At 34.5% G+C, this 18,972-nt stretch overlaps 1 protein-coding gene across 8 annotated transcripts in view; it reads left to right on the forward strand.

Moving 5' to 3' along the window:
- Positions 1 to 18,972, forward strand: part of BBS9 (Bardet-Biedl syndrome 9) — a 321,666-nt gene that overhangs the window by 58,175 nt on the left and 244,519 nt on the right. For 7 of the 8 annotated variants that reach the window (XR_015706904.1, XR_015706914.1, XM_087767580.1 and 4 more), the window contains exons 11-17: positions 946 to 1,022; positions 3,340 to 3,393; positions 6,359 to 6,461; positions 7,421 to 7,525; positions 9,627 to 9,641; positions 13,386 to 13,526; positions 15,728 to 15,823. Coding sequence is in view for 6 of the 8 variants with exons in the window: in XM_087767580.1 (XP_087623706.1) it covers positions 946 to 1,022; positions 3,340 to 3,393; positions 6,359 to 6,461; positions 7,421 to 7,525; positions 9,627 to 9,641; positions 13,386 to 13,526; positions 15,728 to 15,823 (591 nt within the window). In the remaining 2 variants the exon portion in view is untranslated. The remainder of the gene's footprint in view (positions 1 to 945; positions 1,023 to 3,339; positions 3,394 to 6,358; positions 6,462 to 7,420; positions 7,526 to 9,626; positions 9,642 to 13,385; positions 13,527 to 15,727; positions 15,824 to 18,972) is intronic. The other variant, XM_087767591.1, reaches the window with a different exon arrangement.

The following is an 18,972-nucleotide window of genomic DNA, read 5'->3' on the forward strand; positions in this document are numbered from 1 at the left end:
CCTGCTAGTTCTGGGTCATTTTCCAGACCCTATTTATAATAAAACTCTTGCAGCTTTCTGAATGTGCTCATGCTCTCAATTATTTGATTAATATGTTAATTTCCCCTTTACATTAAGTCTTTACTGTTTGTTACTTTAGGAACTATACATTTCCTGTTTGGGTTTTTCTTTTTCCAATATATTTAGTATTAAGAAATAAAAGTGCTTTTTAGAAAAACACAAATACCTTAGAGCTGGACTTCTGGACTCTTAAGAGGAGATTATGTAATTCCTCGTGGTATTTTATGTGCCTACCTTTTAATCCTTATAACTTTTTTTACATATGTGAATCTGCATAAGGTTTTATATCATGGACATAAATGAGTTTATAGCATTCTTTGCCTTGTATGTTGATGGTCCTGGAAATCATCAGGTAATATATTGTAACCAAGCCCCACATACTATTCTGTACATAAAGATTTTATATACCTTCTTACGCAGAGAAATTTCTAAAATCTATTTTAATATTACACTACTAGGCACAGAATCTTTCTAACATATTCGTTATCAAATTATTTAGATGAAAGTGCCATGAGAAGTGCGGTGTGTATTTTGGAGGTAGTTGTCTCTTACAGGTGTAATAGTTATAGCACGAGAGGACAAAAGCTTAAAAATTCCTTACAGTCTGTGAAGATCATGGATAGTAGGTATAAAATCTTGTTATAGAATGCATCTAAATCCTTTTTCATAAATAAATCAGAAATCCAGAATGAGATCCGGGTTGAGGTTGTCTGTAGGAATCTTAAAATTGGGAAGTTTCTTTGGTCAAAAATCGTATGCATTGTTATTTTTTTTTCTTTACATTAGTAGGTGTTAAGATGTAAGTCTGAAACTTGATGCTGTTGAAATTGTATTATTTTTAGAAATGTAGCTGCATGTTTGTTAAAGGAGAGCTTTTCCTTTCAGATATTTTGCCCAAATCTGAAAAACACAGAGATCTAATTGTCACAGCCGAAGTTTCTCCTGATTTGGATGCAGAATCTGTATGTATAAAAAGGAAATTACTCTGAAAACACTGGTTTCATACATGAATAAATAATGGTTGATCATGGATAGCGATTAGTATGTATTTGTACTTGTGGGACTGAGCTTCTCCATAGCCCCCAGTTTTCCATCAATTAAAATGCACTTTTGTTAATTATTTTAACTAGAATTATTAAAATATTTAGTATCTTCTGTCTGGGGACCTTTAGATTCTTGGCTAAGCAAATGTAAGTGAACGAGAACTTAGGATCTGGAATAACTTTGTAGTGGTGAGAATTTGTAATGGTGAGCAGTTAATAATATGGGGGGAAACAGTAGAAGTGTCACCCTGTGGATCTTTTAAAGATAGAATACACAAACCATTCAAAGATGCATTGTAAGAAATAATCTTTTTCCGGCAAGGCATCATTCAATATTCTCTGGTGTTGCAGCCTAATTAGTTTATTCATCTTGTATACATATGTAGTTTATAAAAATTGATTCCAATTAAGATTCAGGAGGGCTTATATTTGTCCCTTAGAACTTTTCGCTGTAACGTTTCAGAACATACTCATTGCTCTAGAACATCATTAGTAATTTCTGGCCATTAATTTCTGCAAAACTGATTTTTAGGAATACTTACTGTTTAAAAAATACACAAGAAGCTGCTTTTTAATACTTCTATATATATATTTGATATATTTATTTAAACTCTTATTATTACTACTGCTACCTCTACTACTATTATTCTTTGATAAAGGGACCTCTTTATAAAGTGTGCTAATGTCCTAGCACTTGTCTGTGGGGAAAAAACGACAGCGTGATGTGGTCTTGGCTACCTGCAATAATCTGCTTACGACACTTAAAACTGTTAGGTCCCTAGAATGCTCTAATGCTGCTGTGCTCACTCGCTCAACCTTTCAGATGCAAATGGTCTGTTTCATATATAAGTAACTCGATATATCAATCAAACCACAGCCTTGAATCTGTTTCCCAAGGCTGTCCATATATCTGTTTCCTGTGTGGCAGGCTTTCCTGGGGGTTCCTTCAGTAGCCATCTAGAAAGGAAAAATCTGATAAAGTACTTCATGGAGGACGATCAATACAGCGAATGTGGGAACAATTGTAGGACTTCTGCAGTGATCTTGGAAGCTACAGGCTTGCAGATACTACTTCTGCAATTGTGAAAAGATTTAAATTGCAATGTGTGTGGTAAAAGCAAAGAGCATATTGATGTATTAAAAAAGATTAGATAAGCAAGTGGAGTACCATTCTGGTTATTTAACACCACCTCCTGTGTATGGCTTGTGACCCAGGAAGTCCAGTTGATTTCTGAAAGCTGAATATGGTAAGGATCAATCTCTTTTCACCCCTGCTATTGCTGCAGGATTAACCACTGGTCACCAGAGACAGTGGGCATGACAAGCCAGTATGAAAGTAGCTATGCTTTTTTAACTGGAAAAGATACACAATGTACAAATGAAAGTCCTATTTCTAGAACCCAGAGAGCCTACTAGCTTCCTGACTTCTTAGGAACTTTGCAGATGTGGACCTTATACTGGTGTGTTGGGATTAAAACAAGGGTGGGTAGAGGACATCAGGTTGTTCTTTACTCTTTCATAATGAGAAGGTATAAGTTCAAGTCAGTTATTTGGTATTATAGCAGAAGTGAAGTATTTCTTTAAAATAAAATAGTTCAAACAAACAGGAACATTTTCTTAAACCGTAGGGACTGACCTATTGCAAAATGAAATATAAGCATAAAATAAGATATTAAAGTAGACTGCAAGGTCAAGATGAACTTTGAATTAGACAGAATTGCCTATTGAAATAGAAATTAGCAGGAATAGCAAGATGCCTGCTATAATTTTCTTTTGAAGTTCAAAATATATTTCTGATTATAAATAGTGTGTGATGATTTTATAGTACATCCTATGGTGTGTATATAATACATTGGCAGATTGGAAGTCACCTTTCCCTACTGAATAACAGAAGGTATTTCCAGAATTTAAATAAATATACAGTGGAAAGTAGTGTGCCAAACAAAACAATTTCAAATATTCATATATACATCAGAGTGTATTAGTTTCTTATATACACAATGTTCATGACCTTTTGCTATCCTTTTTGCAGGCAATTTCAAACAGAGGCTTTACATTTTCAGAAGGAACTCAGAAATGTATTTTGTGTATTTTAATCTGTCACAGGAATGATAAGTCCTTTACTGTTAATTCCCTGTTTACCAAGTTGATGGTAGGAAAGTAATATTGCATTCATTGTGTTCACTCATTCATGTGTAATATTGAATTTACTCTGTTTTCATCTTTTTCTTCACAGCAAGCCATTGACAGTGAGGTAAAAGCAGAGGCAGTACCATCAGTCACAGTGAAGGTACTGTGCGTAATTCAAACAGTAGCATTCAAATAATGGTGGCAAATTTTAACAAACCTGTCACTTTCTGTGTCTTTCACTTAGATCATGAAAATGAGTAAAATTTGAGATGCAATATACACTTAATTCTTCTTCTCTTTAGTATGACAAGGTGTCATTCTATAAGCCGTCTGCTGAAGTCAAAGTGATTGAAGTTTTATTTTTGATAGGCTTATCAAGAAGCAGACACAAAAACATTATTTGGATGGAATGAAGTTGTTTTTGAAATTATAAGAATAATTTTTCCAACACTTTTCAAAGGGAATAAATGTTTGATTACTTGAAACGTGAAGTTTGTTATCTTCAGCTGCCTTTTTAGTTGTCAATAAACAAAAATAGAATTTCTTTTATAAAAAGACTTCCATAGCTTTTGCTAGTGAAAAAAATGCTAGGAAAATCTAATTTGAAAATTGACATCATTGCACTCCTCCATGAGAGTTGCTGCCTGTAACTGATTCTAAAGAAAGTGTGAGTGTGTGTGTGCATGTGCATGCATGTGTAAGTGTAGGTTCTCCTCAGTACCGCCTAAAAAGGATCATGATTTTTATTCCTGAGTTTGAGAGGGTCTTCTAGGAATGTCAATGGAGCCTTATTTTTGAGAATGTTGCAAGTTCTCCCTCTGTCTTGAGTGAAAAGTTCAGAGGGTAACTGGACTATTTTTTCAACCAGATTCCCCTACACTAATGTGGTTTAGTTGTACTTGGTCCAACATCTTTCTCTGCATTTTTAAATGCTAAAATGATACAGGATAAAATCCTAATCCTGATAAAGTCTGTGACAGTTCTGCTCAAAGAAGTTCAGATGAACAGCATTGGACTTTGAATTAGGCTGTTTGTGAATATAAGGGTACCTTAAAATATGTAATGTAAATTTAAGTTATGTCCAGAGAGGTATGGATTTATCAGCTTTTAGTTTACATTGGAGCCAATATATTGTATAAGTGAGTTATTACAGAGGAAAATATTGTGTTTATAACTGCCAAATTCAGTTTTTGGAGAGTGGTTATGATTTCAGTATTGGCAGCACAGGTAGCTGCCATTGTTCTCCCTCATCTGCTCATTATTGCTATTGTAAGGCCAATGGCAAGCACTGTTTAAAATGAGCATGGATGTGTTTATATGTTTGATAAGCTTTTTAATGGAAAGACTTTATACTTCCCCATTGTGTTTTCTTGTTTATGCATCTCATACCTTTTGTTTCATTAAAAGTAGTAAATGTAGGAATTATCATGCATTCAATTTTTTCTAGAATATTTTTCCTGTGATAAGTTCGTTTAACTGATCTTCATATGTCTGCATTTAATTAATTGCAGTTGATGGAAAAGTCCTTTTAATTAATGGATTCAACTCTTTAACATTTACAAAGTTATAAGCATTGATTCTTATGAAAGTAAGAAATAATTGTACATTATGTTTGCATGTTATGACTCCTGTCAGACTATTTTGAACTTAATCACTGAATTTGGACCAGTTGAGAACAGTTTTGATAAATTTTAAAATTAAATATTTTCTTGAATTACACAACTGCAACCAAAGTATATGCACACAGTGCATGTTTTTGGCAAAGTAGATAATGTTACTAATGAATATTACTTGGCCATTGTAATGGTGGTTGTTGTATCCAAAAAATCTGCAGGCGATGCATTGTGGTCCAAAAAAACTTCCAGAATTTGTGACACTTATTTTTATATTAAAAACTTAATTTTGAAATAAAATTTTGCACCGATGACAGGCCTGTCAGAAAAGTTTTAATAAAATTAGATACTTTTGACAAAAGGTTCTGGATAAGAGGATTCTTCGCTTCAGACTCCTACACGCAGCAGAAAGCCAAACATAATTGAGAAATGCAGTGAAGTAGCATTTGCCAGTTACTTTAAATGTCACTGTCTTGATTACAAATTCTGAAGTGTGCAGTCTCATGTCTGCATGATTTTAGCTCATTTAATTGGCATAACATCTGTAAGGCTAGTGATTCCATCTTCACGGTTCATCTTATTGAGATTCTGGCTTCAGAAAACAGGCCGAAGTTTACCTGTTGTATGTACAGCGGTAGGTGTGATCCTTCCTTGCTAGCATGAACAACGATGGATGATCTGAGGGCCTGTTTGCAGCCAAAATGTATTGTTAAACCAAAATAAATGCTAATGTTAATTTTGTTAAAATAGTCAAACTTCCTAGCACTTGAGTAGTTTTTTAAGTAATAATATTTTCCTAAACTGATTTAACCTGGTTGTAGTGAGCTCCTTGGTAGACCAGCAATACAAAACAGATGATAATAGATAGCAGATATGGTCTATCTATATGCAGACCACATTCAGATCTCAGTCACAATATACTTTCATTTTAGGTCTGAGTTAAGGACATTCATTTGATGTGCATTGGTTTTGCAGAGAAATAACTGCCTACCATAGAAGCAACCAGGTTTATGGTCAGGTCAGCTCTCATAATTTAGAGTTGTAGTTGTGCTGGGTATCCTGTATATCGAATTTTAGAATTTGTTTGCAGTAAAGAATCAAATAGAACTTGACTCTGAAGTTATTCAGAAGAATATGCATTGCACTTTGCAGTTAAAGGAAGTAATTTCTTTGGTTAACTTTGTTTTTATTATCTTTCACTTTAGTCAACTAAAAGAGGCAACATTTTATTTACATTAGAAAAAATGCATGATGCTTGCAAAATATTAATATTTTAATTAATACTTTAGCATTAGTTTGTCTTGGGTTAAAATTACAAAGAACATGAGAAATCCTCTGTTTTTTGTAGCCTTTCAAGTTATTGTGTTCCATTATTGGCTGTAAGAATTATAAAAGGAAAATCATATCTTTTTGCTGGTTTTTCATATCTTTCTGCTGGTTATGTTTGTTTTCTGCTATACAAAGATTAATTTGTTGCTTCCTTTAAATACTTCTGTATGTCACTTGATTTAGATAACAATACAGAGCAGAGTGACTGCGCAGAAACCAAACCTGACGGTATGTGTACAAGCTCCATTAGCAGTGACCTGTGACCAGTTCGTCTTTGACGATTTAGGTAAATTATTATAGTACCGTTACAGCTATTGTATCATATTACTTTTTCTGAGGATGTTTGAAAGGTATATTCCAGCCTCCATCGAGTGCATTGTTGCAGATATACTGCAGTTAAAGCAATTACAAATTTGCCTTACCTGCACTCTGCAGCTTCTAGATACTGCTTGGTGGAGGAAGACAAAGTAGAAAGGAATGGAGTTGCTTCCTTGATTATGGTATGGTGCATAGCAGGTGAGGAGAGGTAGGGTGGCAGCTTCATGATGGAGGAAGAAAAAAGTCAGTTATTCTGTGGTACTTTTGCTGGGGCATTTTGTTTTGCTGGCAATTGTGTCTATGTAGAAATGGTACTGCTGAGCTAAAAGCAGGGACAGAAGGCTTGTTTACCTGTGGACAGTCTAGCATATGTTCCCAACTTAGCACCAACTGTTTGGTGATTCTAGCCTTTTTCCAACTCTGTTGGTAAGTCTGCAGGTGGGATTGCCTTGAAGACTAAGTGGAGTTGAAGACCAGAGGAGTGTGTCCTGCAGCCTCAGTTGGGCCTGCAGACCATTTCTGCTCTGAAATGGGCAGTAATGGTCCCTGTTGAAACAGGGCTTTAATGACTGCTGCTCTCATCTGAAAGGACAGTTCTTATGTTTTCTCAACATCTGACAGGAGCAAAGCGCTGATGGCTTTGTAAAATATTAAAATCACAATGTAAAATGCATTTATTTCAATATTCTGTGTTCAGTGTGCTGAATTGTTTTATTGGTTATGCTTCAAGATAGTTGCACAGTTGGAGAGACTAGTTTGCCTTTTACAAATTACAGCTTTAAAAAAAACATGTCCAGTGATTTGATAAAGGTGAACTGATGGAAACAACTATCGTAATCTAGTAGGGTATTTCCCAAAGTGCTAGAAAATATGTTGCTTTCATTTGGATGCTCCTATTACTTGATTTGATTTTTGTATTGTTTTTAGAACCAGATTCATCTGAAACTGTGGTCCTGTCTGTCTTTTTGAAGGGGAATTGTTCTCCATCAGAACTAGAAGGAAGTTGTGTGGTTTCATATAGTATACCAACAGGTAAGCCACTGGAGATTTCAAATTGATTTGACTGTTTTGAGGTCTTTTTCTGTACATATTTCTTACAAATGTTCTTTTGAAATATGTTGAAGGCAGTAGTAATTAAAGAAATAATGTGTATCATTCTAGTCTTCAATTTTAGCTAATATTTTACGTAGCATTCTGAAGTTATGTAATTGGTCTTATAGAGGTAAAATCATATGCTTATGACTTGGGAAGCAGCTGTACAAGCTTTCCCACCCTGTCCTATCAATTTGCTTCTGTTCTGCTCTTTACGGGACCACCTCTTGGAGTGAGAAGTTAATTACATCTTTATGACTATTCAGCCTTCTGGGCTGCTAACAAACGTGACAATAACTGCCTCCCCACAGAGGAGGAGATTTGAATAAGTGTTGGGAGTGATTATTCCTCACTTCCCTTTTAACAGTTGAACATATTCATTCTAAACAAATAAACTAACCCAAAGGAATAGAAACTAAGTCATTCTGTTTTATAATGCCCTAATGACCTTAGTGATAGAATATGTAAATTTACCCTGCTATCCATAACTGAAGACTGATTAGCTTAGTTTTCTACACACAGCCTTGTGAATGTGTCAGGCTACTGAGAAACTGTATTTAGGCAGAGCTTCCATGGTAAGTTAAATGCAGCATAAACCAGTTTAAGCTGTCTGTTCTTCACTTCTCACTGCTTGGCTTTGCTCCTGCGTCTCCTCCCCTGTTGTGCTCACACAATCAACAGTTATTTCTCAGCCAGATTTGCTGATTTGATTTGCTGTGCAAACACAGAGCTGTGCCAGCACAAAGGGAAGGGTGACATGGAGTAGACTGGCATCAAAGAAATGCACGTGGAGTTAGGGCTTCTGTGAAGGGTGGTGGTCTTGGGTACCTTATCCTATGTAGAGACTTTTATTTAAGCATTTACTTCACATAGCTTCTCACTTGAAACATTGTGTTTATGATGATAGTCTAGGCTGTGTGATGATTGAAATGTTTATTTCTGGACAAAACAAACTCATGTTTTTAAGAACTTGATCTTACCCTCTTTAGACAATGCTTGCAGGTATGTGCAGAGGGTGGGAGAGAAAAGGATGCTCCTCCCTTTTTCTTGAGAACCTGCACAAACAGCTCGTACAACTTCAGTGCTTCTGCATTTTGACTCTGACTGCTTATTCCATGTGAATGAGATGCTGTACCTTCATAAGTGCCCAAATTAGTGATGTGACTTTAGACAGGTTTTGTGGTACGACTGAATAGGTAGTATACTTTTGAATATGTTGGATCCTCTGATTTTGAAAGCTTGCTTTTTGTTTTGCTGGTCTTGCTTCTGTGATTTTGCTTTGGAAGGCCAGAGTATCAAACTTAAAGGGTATTTCTCATGAGCAAATCAATGTATTATTTCTTTCAGGTGATACTATTTAAACTTACGCTTATATTTTAGATATTAGGTTGGATCTTGCAAGCCTTTTGGTTAGGGAAGTAAAGAAATCTTGTATCTTAAGTATGTTTGATTGTTTATATGCAGTTAAAAAACATCCCCAGAAGACTTGACATCTAACAGAATTAGGGAACTGCAGAAGGAATTTTAAAAACTTACCTTTAATGCTAGAATTTGGAAGACTTCTAAATAAAGGAGCATAATTAAGATCTTGCTAAATTTTTGGATATTCATTTAAATTATTAAGATGGGATAATTCTTTTCAATTGCATACAAATACTAGTGTTAATTGTACAAGGCAATCAAATCCAGTAATATACTAGAAAACAAAAATTAAATGCTTTTGTGACTTCATTTTATCTGAATAGACACTTTCCTCTTTTTGTTTTTTATGATATCCATATTTGTCTTCAGTGTCTGTCAGTCTTCAGTGTATCTCTGTGGGATTCATACAGCTGAAGGTCAATGAATCACTCGATGGGATTGCACTATTGATGAATGTGGTCTCATGCCTGTTTTTTGGCTAGTATTATGTCTTTATTGTTGACTTAACAAATGTGGCTTAAGTTCTTTAAAACCTGTTACTACATTTCCTTTTTTTTCTTATTTGAGTAGCATCTTATGTATTCTTTTTTCTTTTGTCCCATTGCTGGTTGGACGGTAGAGCTCAATCCTGAAGGTAAGCGAATGGAAAAAATGCAAAGTTTGAATGGTTTCCTGAGCGACAGCGTATGCTGAATAAAGCAGATTTAGAAGGGAGCAGTTATTTTACCTGTTATTTCTATAAGTTCTTATTATCCTTGGTTTGATATTCTGAAAGTGTGAATATTTGAGAAAATTGAAAGTAAATGAGGCTTAGACATAAGACGACAATTACCTGTGGGGAAAATAAAAGTAGTAAAGGCATTTCTTGGTGAAGTATATCGCACTTTCTCATCTGTAACAGGAATTTTGCAAAGTATTAAGTGCCTTGTGCATTGATATTGGAAATGGAAAACACAATGGTATGTTCTTTCTTTACCATATTTTTAGCTATTTCTTTCAAGCTGCTTAGGCAGCTAAATTATAGCTTTTTGGTGCAACTGAAACAGCTATTAAGGATTTGTAGCTAGTGCTATGCTGTTTGGACTGAGTAGCTCTGAGAATTATGTCACTTAACATCTCTTCGTTCCCATTCCTGTTGGAAACATCTTATTCGAGGCTAAAAGTATGCTTTCTGTAACCAAGAATACCAGCAGTACAAAACTTAGCTGTGATTGTGGTAGATAGGATACTTGCAAAAGGTACAATTAAAAGACAAAACAGGACTGGAAAGTTAGCTTATGTATAGGTAGACTAAAAAGAGAGAAGGGTAGTTTTGCAATGTAGTTGTGTACATGTGTTGGAAGCATACAGTCCTTGTAGGAGATACTTTACTAACTTTAAAAATATATATTAAGTATGAATTCCCTCACATTTTGGGGAGGGGAAAAAAGTTGCTTGTCATACATTTAGAGATCAACTGAAAGGATGTTTTCAGTTTTGCAGTTATCCTAAACAGAAGTTATACAAACAGATGTACGTATATTTGAGTCTTGTTTTTCAATACTTAGGCTTTTACGAGCATACTAACTGAAGTAAAAAAGTAGGTAACTGTGTTAATGGTTCCCTTCCTTTTCTGGTTTCTGGATATTTCAGGGGACCTTGAAGTGCTGTGCAGGAAATAGATGCTTAAACCATCTCAATAAAATACTACTCTTGCAAGAATAGCTATCACCATGTGGCAGATTTCTGCTATACAAAGTAATTTTTAAAATTACTAAAAAATAGAGTAAATATATAAATAAACTATATAAAAATAAATGTATATAATTTGAAAGGGTAACATCGTAAAAATGAAGATTTGGATTTTGTTTTAAGAAATTTCTGCTCAAGATGAAAACCCAATGCTGAAGAGAATATTGTGGAGCACAGTAAACTTTTGTAGAATTATCTGGGACAACATTTATTTGGGTTACTGCGAGGTGCACTGGACTAGTTAAATTCAGGGTCATCAATACCAGAAAAAGCATAAATTCTCTGAATATTTAACATCCTAAATTAGAGATCTGAGCTTTAATATTTTTTATCATGTACATCAGTGTTATGTTTCAAATACAATTAAGATGAACGCATGAGTAATTTGGATGTGAAATCGTAACTGCAGTGCATATAACTTTTATTACTTTTATCAGGTAAGTGCCTTTAAACAGTAGCAACTTATGAGATAATGTTATAAAAATTCTGTTGTGTTTCAGATTAGAAGAGAATCTGAATTTTTTTTCACATTTTTTCTTTATTACAATGCTAAAATTGTATATCGTGCAATGCATCACAACTCTAGATGAAGTGAGATGGATTACTAGGCATAACACCAAAGGACTGAGGAAGTTCTGGCTCCCACGCTTTGCTACTGCTTTGTGTTTCTTTACTACTATTTAAAATTATGAAATATTCTGAAAGTATTTCCCAGAAAGAGTTTTCCACTGTACTGATAAATTTTGCTGGAGCTTTTTGGTTTGGTTTTCTTATATGTAGTTGTTTTGGACTCATCAACTAGAAATCTCTTCAGTCCCCTCCCAAAGCCAGATACTGTTTGATTTAGTTTTGATTTGAACTTTGTCTGAAATATTGAAAAATTGTTTATGATCAGGCAGACTGAGAGCAGACTATCTAGGAAAAGCTGGTTTGAAACAAGAAGAAAAACATCTTGGTTTAAATATAAAAATATTTCAAAATCTTTTTGGCTAGTTTTGTCACTAATTTTTGCTGTTGATAAGTTTCGATATCTAAGTTCAAGAGTAAGATGTTTGTGTTATGTTGTCATCAAGAAAAAACTTTTAATTTTCCGATCAGATGATGAAGATACAGTTGAGTGAATCACTCTGAAAGGTCATGGGTTTATTGTCAAGTATTTTTTCAGGAATTTTCCTTGGAACCCAGGGATAACCTAGTTTTGAGGACCTGTCAAGCTTTCTGCTCATTTTACACTGATTTTGTTTTTTACAAGCTGCTGCAGAATAGTTGGAGGCATTATCAACCAGCCAAAAGAGCTCAGGAATTGACAACCAGAGGGATGAATCTGAGCCTTCTAGTAACATTTTTCCCCTGAGATGAGTCTTAGAAATAATCTTTCATTGAGAGAGATCCATGAAGCAGCAAACAAATAAAATTGTTAGCAAAAAGGGTTGCTTGCATGACTATTAAATGGTTGAGCTCTATTTTTATACTAACCTGCTAAGCTTATATGACTAACCTCTGTGTAGCTATCAGTTTCATGACTTTTCTGTCTCCATATAATTCATGACAGTAACTTACTTTATTCTCTCTAAGAATGTACTTTGTTAAATTCTGCTGAGGTGAGTGTTGGGGTTAATGTTTGAGTTTCGTGGGTTATTTGGGAGAGAATGAGTGATTGTTGCTATGGCATTAATACTATTCTCAATGAGTATTGGGTGTGTATAGTGATGACTGTACCCAAACAAAAAAGATTTCCCTGTTAGCTGCCTAATCAAAAAATCCTCCTCAAAAAACCCCATAATCTGCCAGCCTAAAAGAGCAAGAACTCCATATTTTGTAGCAACTAGCACTTTTACCTTTCACATAGAACATACTGGGCAATTTCTGACATGCCAACAATTTTAAACAGTGTTTATATTTGAGGAAATTTTTGACACATTCTATTGAACATGTTTTCTAAATGTTAGTGTTAAAACTTCCTCTCTTCTCTTGCACTATTCTGATAAAATTGCATATGATATTAGATCCCAATGCCAAAGGCAGTAGCCAGTTTGTTCTACAGTTCTGTTTTATTGTGATGCAATGAGTTGAAAGATAGAATTTAATATACCTTTGGGTAATAATCCCTGTTAGATACACTTTTTTTTCTAAGCCACAAACCTCTGACAGATGATATGAAGGTTGCATAGATGTTATTTAAGAGTGTTAAAAAAAAGAGTAAATGTGTTTTTAACAAGGATTTAGTTTATGATATTCCTGATGAAAATGTACATGCTTCAATTTTGTGTTTGAAGCATCAAGAGTAATCACACAGCTGTCATCTATGTTAAAGTAGAATTGTTTGTATAGAGCATTAAATAAAATGTTAATCTTCCTTGCGTGCTAATTGGTATAAATACAGGTATGCAGTGGATCTGGCTAATAAGTCTTGCTTTCCCATTCAGTTGAAAATGTTCACTTGAAAAGATAATGTAAAGTATTCAAATTTAAAGGTATTTTAGGTGGAAAAATTCATAAAAATCGAGAATTTTACATAGTTTTTCTTTTAACGTATTCCTTAATCACATTAAAAATATCTTGTTAAACCTCTCTGAGGACAGCAGCATGAAGCATCTTGTATGCAGAATACGTATATGAAAGATGAACCTGTGTTCTTTCATTTTAGGAATACTGAAAGTTGCACAGTGTAACTTCAGGCTGCCTTTGCGGTTAATTTGCTTTCCAGCTCAACCTTCAAAAGCAGCAAACCACAAGCTAACTATTGATACCAATAAACCTCCCATCAGTTTTCTCACCATTTTTCCAGGTAGGTTTTTAAATATGTCTATAATAGGAAATGTGTTAGGAACTCCAACAGGAATTGTTTGCTTGTGTGAAGTAATGAGATAATTAACAAAGCAAATGATAGAATGTTTAAAAAGTATATTTTTGAAAGAAATGATGGCATAATATTTCAATAATAATCCACCTGGGCTAGTATATCTGTCTCTGGTAAAACTGCAGATTTCTTTACACAGTGGACATGGTATAGATCTAACTTTTACGTATCCAGAAACTCATTTTACATAAAATTGCATCAGTGGTGTTGTAATGGGAAAAACATAGGCATTCATTTAAAAAAAGATAAGCAGTGCAAAGCAAAAGTAGTAAATGTTGTATGTAAGGGGTATGGTTGCTTTGGAGGAAGATTTGTTGAGTTCTTGATATATCGGTCTGGAGCTGGTCTTATTTAATAATTTCATTAGCCTTCTTGGACCAAGAAGAAGACATGTACTTCGCAATATTTTCTGATGCGCAAACCTGAGCTACACTTTATATTCAGGAGAATATTAAAATAGTATGAAGGAGGAATTAGGTGCCATTTAGGACTGGAAAATGAAGAATGAAATTGAGTACTATAAAGTGTAATGTTATGAAAATAATTTCTGCTGTAATTATGTGCTCATAATTTGGAAGAGAAAGAGGAGGTGGAAATTACCACAGGAATACTTTGTGGTACAATATGGTACAATCATAAGCAAACAAATAAGAACCGAGGATGCATTAGACAAAATGTTTCCACACAGGAAACTAATATCATGTTACTATGCACTGGCACACTGAGTGCTGGTATTAAATAAAAATTAATTCAAGCTCAGAAGTGTAGAAAAAGGTTATGAACATTATCTAGGGATTTGAAGAGGAGAATTAAAAGAAAGTGACTCATGTAGTTTAATAAAACACAGGCAAAAAAAAGGAATACAGTTGCCTTCAGTAAATATTTTGTGGCTGCATCATGGATCTAGATGATCATATTAGCACAAGACAAAATGAATAAACAGGGCTTATAAAGTCATTGTGAATAATTTCAGTTTGGCAGCAATTAAGTTTCTGAACTTCAGAGGACTAAAGTTCTGGAACAGTTTTCAGAGAGCTGTATGGGCCAACAACTTTAATATGATACTTTTAAGGTGGAGCTGCGTCTCATTTTGAAAAGCTTATGTAGTACATTTGTCTGAGAGGAGTGGAGTAGACATGGTTGGGATTTTTAGTAGCATGATTTTCTTCATTTTGAGGGTAAATATTTTTCTCTCAAGCGGATGTGCTGTGTAATACTTCCTTGAAACAGAGAAACTTCTTTGCCAAAGGTCAACATTTTGGGGTTTTAATCATAGATTTCCATTATGGCTAAGCAATAATGCTTTCAAAATAGAGCATTATATTTTTATTTTTAGCCTAGGGATGCATTGTTGAAAATATACCACAAAGCATAGGCCTAATCTGTTCCAGAAGAAGGTATTAAAATCTTCTGATTTCTGTTCATCCTATTTTCAGCAATGGGGGAAAAAAAAAAGCATGCTGTTTATGATGTGATCTGTGAAGGAACTTTGGATTCTTGGTGTACTCAATAAAAATTGTATCTCTTCTGCTCCCTGTTTTGCCTTATTTTTAGGGGAAGGTTGGGAGGAGAGGTGACATGAAGTAGTTTTGAAAATATGGTACTCTAAAATTGAGCCTTTTAACCTGGTATGGTCCACTACGTGGAATGAAAAGAAAGGTGGGCATGCATGGACTTTGCAGAATAGTTAGTTTTAGCAAGCTAGATGTTTGTTGTGCTCTGTGCTGAAAACTGAAAAGAGAGTGTGCTTAAACATTTTCATGATAATTTCTGCATAATTTTTGCATAAATACCTGAATTAAAGGTGACCTTGAATCTGGCAAAAGGTGATAGTCTTTGGGCTGTACACTAATCTCAATTCTTTTTAGATGGTACAGACTGAACCTTTTGTTTCCAGGCTGGGGAAGAACAACAGTGTGTGGCTCAGCTTCTACCTGTGAATGAAGGGAGGGTATACCAAGCTACTGCTGACGTTCTTTACTTCTGAGCCTTAAGAAGGGGAGCAGTCTCATTCAGATTGCCTTTCCTAAATTGCTTGTGCAAAGGTTGATATGGTCCTGATGATGACTTGAGGTTTGTTGAATACCAGTGTTAAATTATAGGAAGCTGTATTTAACTTTCTCTTTCAGACTTTGTTGATCCATCTGAGGATGACCAGGCAAATGTTCTGGGATTTCAGTTTTTAACTGGTTCAAAAACCACTCTTCTTGCTTCAAAAACATCACGTAAGTACTATTACTATTAATGTAAAAGAGGCCTGATCATCAGTTAATATATGAGCAAAACGAGAACGTGGATCATACAAAGATAATCACTGTGTGAGAATTAACACAGGAGTTTCCAAGTGTTAACCGACTGTTTCTTATCCCCTGTCAAGTGCCTGTTACTAGGGAAGGCACAAAATTTTATAACAAAAAAATCATACTCCAAGTATAGTACACTGCAGTGACAATTCTTTGAAGAAATTGGATTTTCTTCAAGTTTTTTAGCAATGTTTTTATTCCTGAGTTGTTACTGTCATTATAACAATGGAAAAAACCCTCTTTTCCTCAACGGTATTTCAACACCTGTATTTGGAAGTAGTCATCTACTGGAATTTTTGAAAGGGATTAAAAAGTAGGTTTCTAACTCTCCACTGACTTTCAGTAATCCTTGGCTTTAATTAGGCATCAGACCCTACTTACTTGCTTCTCTACATCTAAGTAAATGCCTGTCTCTATCTTTAGATGCCTGTATACCTTTATAAGTATAGGATTATGGATTCAATATCCTTTCTATTATGTTTACAGAAGATATGAACGTGCATGTAGATATGCTGTTACCTGGTCCGGTGTCGCTTGTATAGGGCAGTTTGTGAATTAAGTAGTCATGTTCCAACCACCTGTGAGTTTGTGCTCTTTAAAAAAGATTGGTTCTCTTAATTTTGGAGAGTTTATGGTCTTGCCCTGTACAGCTACTCAACTTGCTAAACTCTTTCTTGGCATGTGCATTGGAACCAAATCAGTTCAATTGTATTTAGCGTTTTCCATGCCAGCAGAGCACAAAGTCTTCATTTAATAGAGCAGACTAACAAATTGAAAAGCTAGAATACCTATTGCGCATTGCAGAGAGTCCAAATGGAACACTGAATGCTTTATGAAAACTGTTTTGAGTGAGAAATCAGAATCTAGTTTGTTGATGTGAAATTCTTTTGACACAAAAATAATCTGCCTCACTGTTTTCAAAAATCAGTATTCATGATGGGTTATATAAATATTGGTGGCGTCAGCTGTGGGCTATGAGATAATATTCAATACCTTTTCTAATGTAATCAAATGTGTTAAAAACAGAAACCATCTGGAAAGTAACTTTCTTTGTACCAAGAATCACTTCACATTTCTAAGGTTCAAATCCATTTGTATTGGTTTGTGTATGCATTATTTGCATGCTGTTTTATTGTTAGTTTGTTTTTAATATTTGTTTAAATCGTAGATCTTAAACAGTTTAAACTAACTAGACATGCAATGATAGTTTCTAAAAACTAAAGAATTTAAAGGAAATAACTTTTTTTTTCTGGATTACAATTTAAATCTTTCATTTGGACTTTGTTTTGCATAGTTGCTAAATCTGATGTTGTGTAAGGGACAAATTTGTGTCTATGTAATGAATGTATTTTAGCTTCTAGTGAGGCTATAACTTTTTTCTTCCACCCCAAAACCTCAAGCTTTTCCACTCAGGTTTGTTTATTCACTAGCTAGGAATGACGCTTGCAGTCTTACTATAAACTTTCCCACACTGCTTTACTTGTGAAGTTCACTTTACAAAGGAGATTCAAAATATCTGTTTCTCTTAGTGTGACTACTGATTTCTTCTGTCTGGGAATCCTTACTTTAGAAAACAAATGAGTTGTTTGATGCCACCTTTTATGTTAGCAGCCTGTTTCCAGCATCCACTTCATGCATTGCATTGGGTTGGTTTCGGAATTTCTTAGGGGGTTTTGCTTATTTAAAATGTTACCTAAGTAAAACTTATTTAAAAAAAAAAAAGTTGTAAAAGGTCTCATACTGAAGCATAATTCAGAATATTTTTAGGAACAGAGACTATCCATAATACAAAAGCATTGTCTGGTAGCATTTCATGATACTAAAATGATTGTGCTTGAGTGGACAGATCTTCAATGGAATTAATGAATGCAGATGAAATTATGTATTATACAGGAGGTCCTTATTCTACTATGTAATTTAACACTGAGTTTATACTTTGCAAAAGTGCTTATGCAACATTATCATTGTGGAAATGTTCTTCAAAAAGAAAATTATATGTGTAGATAAATAGTGACTAGAAGTAATGGTGTTTCAGAAAAGTAGAAAAGTTCATTGGGACTGATCAATTCTTATTTCTGGTTTTCCATGAAAGAAGTTAATTTTGGACAATGGAAGAAGACATCTTTTTCCATATCCCTTCTCAAATGGACCTTAAGTTCTGAATGGGAAGAACTGCATGTAGGAATTAAAGTCTCCAGATTCAGCTGGGTTTCACTGCTGAAGCTGCAAAAATGAATGACATCTGTTTTCACATTTGTTCTTAAATCTATTAGCTAATCCATTTTGAACAGTGTAGTAATTGAAGATGTTACTTCGGCCTGTTAAGAGGACTGCTGCAAAGAAGCCCAGCCTGTGGTTCATTTTGACAGTTGATACATATTAAAAAGAAGTTGCTGCATGTAGATTAAGGTTTTGAGTTTTTTTTTTCTGAAACTTTTTAAAACTGTCTTTTAATCAAAGTGTAAAGAAGGCTTGACTGCTAATTGTGGCTAGTTTTTTCTCTGCTGATGCGGGCTTCCTAGCAGAGAAGTGAACTGAATCTTCTAGACTTCCTTCAGATAAGCTACTGGCAGGGCAACCATTCTTAATGCAGGTTGTGCTAGTTGGACATCCTATTGTAGTGTTAAAAGCCTTTGTCACTATATAACCTATTGGTGCTCCTCAGTCTCCTGCTTTTCTGTTTGAGAATTTTCTGAAAATCTATTGTAATTTTCTGTAACAGCTTATTTTCACAAAAAGCTAACACAAGTTGGTTAACTATTATAAAAGCACAGGATGAGCAGAAGCACAGTTATTTCTTTAGTTTTTTCCTTGTAGTTCTGTTTAAAGCGTGTGTTTAGTACAACTAAAGAGTCTCAGTTTTGTACTGTTTCTAAATCTAATTTGTCTTTTTTGAGAGCTGGAAGATCGTATAAAGCAAATGACTGCAATGCTCTCCACTCAGGCCATGGTAAAATTAGATTGTGTTTGTATTGACCAACAAACAATGTATGGAAACTAAATATGCATTTTGGAGGAAATTAGTTTTATCCATTTTAAACCATTAATGTATTAGATATGTCAATTATAAA

Source organism: Nipponia nippon, unplaced genomic scaffold (assembly GCF_047370975.1).
Source record: "Nipponia nippon isolate SJK-2023a ecotype South Korea unplaced genomic scaffold, ASM4737097v1 scaffold_1, whole genome shotgun sequence".
Classification (NCBI taxonomy): domain Eukaryota; kingdom Metazoa; phylum Chordata; class Aves; order Pelecaniformes; family Threskiornithidae; genus Nipponia; species Nipponia nippon.